The 9,260-nt window shown below is 37.8% G+C and overlaps 1 protein-coding gene across 1 annotated transcript; it reads left to right on the top strand.

Moving 5' to 3' along the window:
- Positions 1-5,179: 5,179 nt before the first annotated feature.
- LOC120632608 lies at positions 5,180-8,961 on the top strand. The gene is made up of 2 exons (XM_039902537.1): positions 5,180-5,190; positions 5,470-8,961. Exons 1-2 carry the CDS (start codon positions 5,184-5,186, stop codon positions 8,907-8,909), a joined length of 3,447 nt encoding a protein of 1,148 aa, XP_039758471.1. The 5' UTR covers positions 5,180-5,183; the 3' UTR covers positions 8,910-8,961.
- The last annotated feature ends 299 nt before the right edge of the window (positions 8,962-9,260 follow it).

Raw genomic sequence — 9,260 nt, 5'->3', positions numbered from 1 at the left:
GTCTCACTTGGCAAAATCTCTGATTAAGGAAGTAGTCTTGGAATTTTAAAGAATTATGGTCAATTTTCGACCATTGGGCGACTAGTATTATCATGTATATATGTGTATTTGTGTATATATTATGATGTATATATGTATTAAACGTAGAAACGCTTGTAGAAAAGTCCTATTATGGTATAAAGGACTACGTAATCGATAAAAAAGCTTGGGTGTGAATTATAGCTATAACCATGTTGCTCTTTTAATAATTTTAAATGACATTGTGAGATGGTGATAACAAAAAAAAAACACCCGGCTAAGTTTGTTGTGGGCTTCTTCTTAGAACAGGACGTGTTTGGAACCCTCGTAGCTTTAGTTTTAAGTTTACGATTGTGGTTATCGCCATAATCTCACTACCGTGTAATTCTTATGTACGCATCAAAAGTGCCACCTATGGGCCGGGCCTACTTGAGTAAAGATATTTTTGTCTTTGACTTGACTTTAAGTAAGGTATTCCTTTGTATACTTTTATAGTTTCTCTTTTAATTTTTTTTTTGTTTTTACATTTTCTTTTCATGTTATAGTGTCCATCTTCATTTAGCGTCGACTTGAATAGTTATTAAGCATGTTATTGGTAGGTATACCTATAAGTTGAATCATATGTGTTTCTAATAACTAAGTCTATTACCATACGTCAATGTATTACGTGTGATTCTTTTAGTGTTGCTTTGAATAAAAAAATAAACTAGTTTTAATTAATTAATATATTTTACTAGCTGACCCCAGCGCCATCTGTCGGGCTGTTTTGTGAATTTAACCATCCAGGGTGCCACCCAAACGCATACCGAAAAATTCATTCAAATCGGTCCAGCCGTCCAGTAGGAGTTCAGTCGCATACACACGCACACAATAAATATATATATAAAGATTAACCACCCTGTTGCCACCTCAATATCACTACTGCAATCAAGTTTTCAAATAAACAAACAAACAATGCCAATTTTATAACATCCGGGACTCGGACCTGAGACCTCGCGACTCCTTGTGAACATGCTAACCACTAGGCCCACGAGGCAGCAAAGACAGGTACTAAAATTTTATTTGTTTGCTAATTTTTGTTTATTACCTTGTACCTAAATGATAGATATGAATCAAGAATGCCGCGCGCTGTTGAGTTATTACTTCTCAGACTTATTGCTAATAAAATAAATAAATCTGAAATTATCGTATATGATTATCTAGAATACCTATTCAATAAACTTTTATATCCTTTTTTGTTGCACTCTGAATCACCTATTAGCGCTAATTGCCTGAATTACTTGTAGATATTGCGAAAATTTGAGTACTTTCTACTATTGTACCTACATATTAGCTTATGCAAATACGTCAGCGTCGCATTTCTAGATGCCCATTGAATTTAAATTACAAGCTGCGCCCCGCGATGTTACTCGTACATGTATAGACCTTTACAATTTTTAACGCGAACGGAACATTGCAGGGTGATTTTTCCGGGCTAAAAAGTAGTCTATATATTAATCTAGGAAACAGTGATAGCGCAGTGGGTGGGACCTCGACTTCACTTTCGGGGGGCCGAGTTTGAATCCCAGCACGCACCTCTAGCTTTTTTGAGTTACGTGCGTTTCAAACAATTCAAAATATCAACATCGTGATGAAAAAGTTCATGTTCATCGCACAAACATGTTCCAGTTATGGGAATCGAACCCACGGCCATGGTCTCAGAAAGCAGAGTCGCTGCCCACTGCGCCAGTCGGGCGTTATTAAATACCACTTGCTTTAACGGAGAAGCAAAACGTCGTGAGAAAACCTGCATACCTGAGAGTTCTCATAAACTTGTTTAAGGCATGCGAAGTCTACCAATCCGCAATTGGCCAACGCGGTGGACTACGGCCTAAATATATTATGAAAATTAAGCTAAGCAAATTAAACTTACTTTACAATGAATTATTGAACTTAACAAATATTAATTGTAAAGTCAACATCTCCCGAGGATGCTCCGGTTTCGGAGCGAAACGTGCGTAGATGGTACATTGCCGAAGATCTCTTTGGTGTGGAGTATAAGGATTGAAGAAATTATAAATTACACCATACAGATTCTCGGAGTATGCTTTTCGCGGAGTATAGCAAAATACTTAATATTCATAATATATCATAGATTTCCGAAAAGTAACGCCTGCTTCTATACAATATCTACGGACTACGACCTAAACCTAACTCATTCTGAGAGGAGGCCCGTACTCTGTGGTGGTTATGGTTTGATGATTTGGTTAAATGGCTGGGTGGTATTGTCAAGCAGTGTTGCCAAACCAATGAAAAATATTTTGCTAATATTTGAGCATTGACAGAGAACGGTCTTCTGCGATACTTCAACAATATGCAGCGTTTACCAACCCGTCTGCCCAGCGTGGTGAATAGAGGCAAACCCTACCGTTGGGAGAAGCCTTTAGTCCTGTGGTGATTATTATAGGCTAAGATGACGATGATGACTATTTGTGTGTCATAATATCTATCATGTATAGATAATAATAAATAATAATAAACTTTATTTAGGCCAAAAATAGTTTGTACGCAGAGTTCTAGATTAAGTATATAAAAAAAAACATTGCGTTTATGATTTATAAAGAAACAATACTTCTTAAAACATAAGATTTGGTTGCTGGTGCCTTCATCAGATTTCACAGTTTTATAAGTACCAGCGACCTTTAAACCAAAAATAATACCTGCTTACATAATAAATGAGGTTAGTAATTGAAAATATATAGGAATGTACAAAATGTTTGTAAGACCAGGTTCCAGTTACGCCAACTCCTGTACTAGTTAAAACTGTATCACAGTGAGTTGCCATTCCTCGTGCCCAAGTACTTACTATAAGTCTATACGTTTTATTCTATATTATGAATAGGTAAACAATATGTGTGCAGTTTTAAGATAATATAATAATATAAGATGATATAAGATGACAGGTGGACTAATAAATGTCACTACATGGAACGGCCCGCCATGCAAACGCCGAATAGGAAGACCAAACACGAGATGGGAGGATGATATTAAGAAGACCGCAGGAACAAACTGGTTACAAACAGCAAAAAATAGACCAAAATGGAAATCCTTCGAGGAGGCCTTCACCTGAGAGGGGTCCTTGCAAATTAAATATGGAAACGAATAATAAATTAATTCCTAAATATTATAATAAAAGAATAAAATTGTTAAAACGAAATTGTATTGTAAACTTTATAGACACTATTTTTTATTTCATTCTTTTTTACTATGTTTGTAATATTATTTGCATGTAATAAAAGGATTTTTATTTATTATTTATTTATTAATATCTATAATATTTTTCAATATCGATGCCGCTGATTGCCACTCCCCTAATAAATTTGAGGAGTAGAGCTTCTTTTGACAGAGCCAATCTGGGGTAGTAGGTACTACCGCTACGCTCATTTCTGCCGCTAAGAAGCATTGCTGGGTTCCAGTAGCGTGTATAGAGGTATGCACAGGGTATGCAGATGGAGAAAATGAAGAAAATCTCCTATACAAGTTATAAATACTTAAGGGTGGGCTTTTTATAACTCTTACAATGCCTATCCTTAAGTTTTTTATAACTCGTACTGGAGATTTTCTCCATTTAATATCATTTGCATACCCTGTGCATACCCTCTATGCACGCCACTGCTGGGTTCTGGTCTGAAGGGCGTGGTTGCCGTGGTGATTGCAGACAGATGAGGCTTAACACCTCCGCTTCGGGTTGATTGCCACTGGGCGGCACTTTTACTTTTTTTTTTAAATATTAATAGCGGGCAAACGAGCAAGTGGGTCACCTGATGATAAGTGATCACCGCCGCCCATAAACATCTGCAGCACCAGAGGAGCCACCGATGCGTTGCCGGCTTTTAAGGAATTTGTTTATCCGCCCCTTGAATAACCTATTTAGTGCAGCTTCTTGCATGCCCTGCGAAATGTTGATGTATACTTCATTGGTGACTCTGCGTTTTTTTCGGTGCTTTGATTATTAATAATTAATAAAAATTAAAGATTTTAATGTGATTGTTTTATTTGATAAATAAAATTAAAAAAAAAAAAAAAACAGCAGAATTAAGAACATACAGAAACCGTGTACACGACTAATATTGAAGCATCAAAAACCACTCCACTTAAGTAGTGTTTCTCGAACAGGTGGTTAGTCATTTCATACCATTTAGCAGTTGACATTAATTATTTTACCTCTAATATTTACCATAAAATGGGGAGAAAGAAGAAAAAATTGTGAGCTAGCAACATTCCGAAAGTTGAAGTCAAACGTGCGCGGGGCATTTCAATGTTTTTGGACGTAATGCACTTCTTGTAATAAAGGCTGAATGTTTAAAATTCAATGCCCCTAACGAGTGAGCCCACTACCATCTTAGACTACATCATCACATATCACCACTTGATGCAGATGCAGTCAAGGGCTAGCTTTTAGAGGTTAAATGATATTGATTTTATTTGGCATACCTTCATGTAATTAAAATAAGAATATTTCTGAAACAAAACAATATTAATATATCACTCCTTTTTTTATGTCTCTACAAGCCAGCTCTTGACAGCAATCTCACATGCTGGTAAGTGATGACGCGGTCATGGGCTAACCTGTTAGAGGTATGGTAGTTATATTAAACCCATACCCCCTAATCGGTTTCTACGCAATTGTACCGGAATGCCAAATCGCTTAGGGACACGTCTTTGTCTGTAGGGCGGTAACTAGCCACGGCTGAAAACCAGAGAAAATTAAGAAATTATAAATTTCCAAATTGACCTTACAGGAAGCGAACCCGGCATCTTCAATTTAAAATCACAGCGCTCACCGCTGCGCCTGAGAAGGCGTCAAAGTGATGTCAGTGAACCCCTAGTTCTATACAGTTGAACTTCTAAGAGGACAGTTCCATCCCATACACTGAAGTATGGGAACTTAAATGACGAAGACTGACACATACTTAATTATCTATAACTCTGAAGTACTTTTTTATCATACAATTTGAAATATATGAGGTCGTTAAATCCTTTGAAATCACTTTATAATCTTAGATATCAAAAGATAATCATTTCATATATAAACTAAAGTTTTAATCCAATTTGTGTGCATTACTTGTATTCCAATCAGTACAGTGCATTGGAAAATACAAGTAAAAGTGACCATAAGCTACAAAATGAGAGGTAGGTACCTATTAAAATATTTGCTCTATTATCTAAGGCCGTGGTTCACCAAGCTAGCCAAGTACTTTGAGAATGAAAATTTCACGATGTTTTCCTTCGCCGTTAAATCAAGTGATAATTGAATGCATTAAACGCAAATAGGTTGGAATTTTTAAATATTTTTGCAATAATCTAAAATATTAATCCATTGTTTAAATACATGTTTTTCTTAATGTTTCAACTTTTTCCATCTGTGGTTTAAAATTTTCCAAAAAATAAAAGATTATGTTTTTTTTTCAGTCGCAGCTATATTGGTCTGCGCATTCGCCGCTGTACTAGGAAATGATATAAAACTTGACTTGGATTTAAGCTTCCTAATATGTCCATTAGATGTAGCAATTCAAACATTCTTCCCTCACCAGCATTGTGGCATGTTCTATCAGTGCTCTAATGGAGTCGTTGTTGAGCGTCAATGTTCGGGAGATCTCTTGTTCGATTTAGTTAACCAACAGTGCGACTGGCCATATAAAGTCGACTGCACTGGTAGAAATACTACTGAGCCAAAACCAAAACAAAACGAAAGCACAGTAAATGAAAGCGATGGAGACGGTGACAACGCCACTTGCAATTGTGATCCGACTGAAGCACCAGAAATTTGTGCACAATCCAACTCCGATGGAGTTTTAGTTGCTCACGAAGCTTGCAATTATTACTATAAATGCGCAAATCAGAAGCCCATTAGTCTTAAATGTCCGAGAGGCCTTTATTACAATCCAAATAAGCGCTGGTGTGACTGGCGTAAAAGTGTCGATTGTGGCAACAGAACTATTTCAAACAATGATGACGAAGATACTAACGTTAATGAAAATGACAATGAAGGCAATAACAACACTCAGGAAATTGCTAATAACGAACACGTTGATGCTGCAAAGATTTGTGCGCAGCAAGAAATTGATGGCCTTTTAATAGCCCATGAAAATTGCAATATGTTCTATACGTGTTCTGGTAAGCAACTGTTTGCTCAAAGATGCCCTGATAATCTTGTCTACAATCCGAGCACGGAAGTGTGCGACTGGCCTGAATTTGTCAACTGTGGTAATAAAACAACTGCAGAGCCTGAGAAGAATGACAACGGTAGTGATGGAGACAGTAACAACACTCAGGAAATTGCTGAAAACGATCACGTTGATGCTGTAAAGATTTGTGCGCTGCAAGAAATTGATGGCGTTTTAATAGCCCATGAAAATTGCAATATGTTCTATACGTGTTCTGGTAAGCAACTGTTTGCTCAAAGATGCCCTGATAATCTTGTCTACAATCCGAGCACGGAAGAATGCGACTGGCCTGAATATGTCAACTGTGGTAACAAAACAATTGCAGAGTTTGAGAATAATGACAACGGTAGTGCTGGAGACAATAACAACACTCAGGAAATTGCTAATAACGATCACGTTGATGCTGCAAAGATATGTGCGCTGCAAGAAATTGATGGCGTTTTAATAGCCCATGAACATTGCAATATGTTCTATAAGTGTTCTGCTAACAAACTAGTCGCTCACAGATGTCCTGATGGTCTTATGTACAACCCCAGCACGGTACTCTGCGACTGGCCTGAATTTGTCAACTGTGGTAATAAAACAACTGCAGAGCCTGAGAAGAATGACAACGGTAGTGATGGAGACAGTAACAACACTCAGGAAATTGCTGAAAACGATCACGTTGATGCTGTAAAGATTTGTGCGCTGCAAGAAATTGATGGCGTTTTAATAGCCCATGAAAATTGCAATATGTTCTATACGTGTTCTGGTAAGCAACTGTTTGCTCAAAGATGCCCTGATAATCTTGTCTACAATCCGAGCACGGAAGAATGCGACTGGCCTGAATATGTCAACTGTGGTAACAAAACAATTGCAGAGTTTGAGAATAATGACAACGGTAGTGCTGGAGACAATAACAACACTCAGGAAATTGCTAATAACGATCACGTTGATGCTGCAAAGATATGTGCGCAGCAAGAAATTGATGGCGTTTTAATAGCCCATGAACATTGCAATATGTTCTATAAGTGTTCTGCTAACAAACTAGTCGCTCACAGATGTCCTGATGGTCTTATGTACAACCCCAGCACGGTACTCTGCGACTGGCCTGAATTTGTCAACTGTGGTAATAAAACTACTGCAGAGCCTGAGAAGAATGACAACGGTAGTGATGGAGACAGTAACAACACTCAGGAAATTGCTGAAAACGATCACGTTGATGCTGTAAAGATTTGTGCGCTGCAAGAAATTGATGGCGTTTTAATAGCCCATGAAAATTGCAATATGTTCTATACGTGTTCTGGTAAGCAACTGTTTGCTCAAAGATGCCCTGATAATCTTGTCTACAATCCGAGCACGGAAGAATGCGACTGGCCTGAATATGTCAACTGTGGTAACAAAACAATTGCAGAGTTTGAGAATAATGACAACGGTAGTGCTGGAGACAATAACAACACTCAGGAAATTGCTAATAACGATCACGTTGATGCTGCAAAGATATGTGCGCAGCAAGAAATTGATGGCGTTTTAATAGCCCATGAAAATTGCAATATGTTCTATACGTGTTCTGGTAAGCAACTGTTTGCTCAAAGATGCCCTGATAATCTTGTCTACAATCCGAGCACGGAAGTGTGCGACTGGCCTGAATTTGTCAACTGTGGTAACAAAACAACTGCAGAGCCTGAGAAGAATGACAACGGTAGTGATGGAGACAGTAACAACACTCAGGAAATTGCTGAAAACGATCACGTTGATGCTGCAAAGATTTGTGCGCTGCAAGAAATTGATGGCGTTTTAATAGCCCATGAAAATTGCAATATGTTCTATACATGTTCTGGTAAGCAACTGTTTGCTCAAAGATGCCCTGATAATCTTGTCTACAATCCGAGCACGGAAGAGTGCGACTGGCCTGAATTTGTCAACTGTGGTAATAAAACTATGGCAGAGCCTGAGAGTAATGACAGCGGTAGTGATGAAGGCAATAATGAGAATGAGGACAACAATACTACTGTAGGACCTATCAATGATAATCCTGCTGAAGCACGCACGATTTGCGCACAAGATGAATCTGACGGTATACTGATTGCCCATGAAAATTGTGACCATTTCTATATCTGCAATTTGTTTGTTCCAATAACTGTAAAATGTGGAAAAGATCTATATTTCAATGCTAACGAGGAACGTTGTGATTGGCCCAATAATGTTGACTGTGGTGACAGGGTCATCCCTACATACAATAATACTGAAAGTGACGGTCAAGAAACTTTAAATTTGGACCCTAACGAGGCACCAGAAATCTGTGCTCGTGATGGATCTGACGGCGTTTTAATCGCACATGAAAACTGTAACCAGTACTACAAATGTTATCAAGGAGAACCCAATGCATTGAAGTGCAGTGGTAACCATATGTATAATTCTTACAAAGAATGGTGTGACTGGGCTGAAAATGTGGATTGTGGTGAAAGGATCGTTCCTGGTAATAATGATAGTTCTGAAAATGGTAACCCTACGATGGCATCAGAAATATGCGCGCGCGAAGAATCTGATGGCATACTTGTAGCTCACGAGATTTGCAGTCAATTCTTCAAATGTAGCCATGGCGTCCCTATTGTACTACAATGCGGAAATGGTCTTCAATATAATGCAGACCTGGGAATTTGTAATTGGCCAAGTCAGGTTGATTGCGGAGACAGACAACAATGAAACCTGTGTAGCTTATTGAACTTGGACTTAGAGAATAATTAATACCTTTATATTTTTAAGCTTTATTTATCGCAAACTCAATATTTTAATATTAAAATTTGTATCATTATGAAATAAAATATTGCAATTAAAATTTGTCAATGCCTTTTTTTTAATCATCGTTGGTGGGTAAAATGGGACTTTGTCTGTTTTCCCGTCCGTCTGGCTATCAGAACAAAATATCTTCTAATTGATCACTCATACTCTTATGACATCAGTCGATAGGCGTGACGTTCTACATATAGAATTTAAATTAAAGAGTGCGGCGTCTCACACTTGAACCACACGTTATAAATTATGAAACCTAAAACC

The sequence above is a fragment of the Pararge aegeria genome, chromosome 20, assembly GCF_905163445.1.
Source record: "Pararge aegeria chromosome 20, ilParAegt1.1, whole genome shotgun sequence".
NCBI lineage: Eukaryota > Metazoa > Arthropoda > Insecta > Lepidoptera > Nymphalidae > Pararge > Pararge aegeria.
Note: the sequence above shows the minus strand (reverse complement) of the source record. Positions and strands in the feature narration are given on the sequence as shown.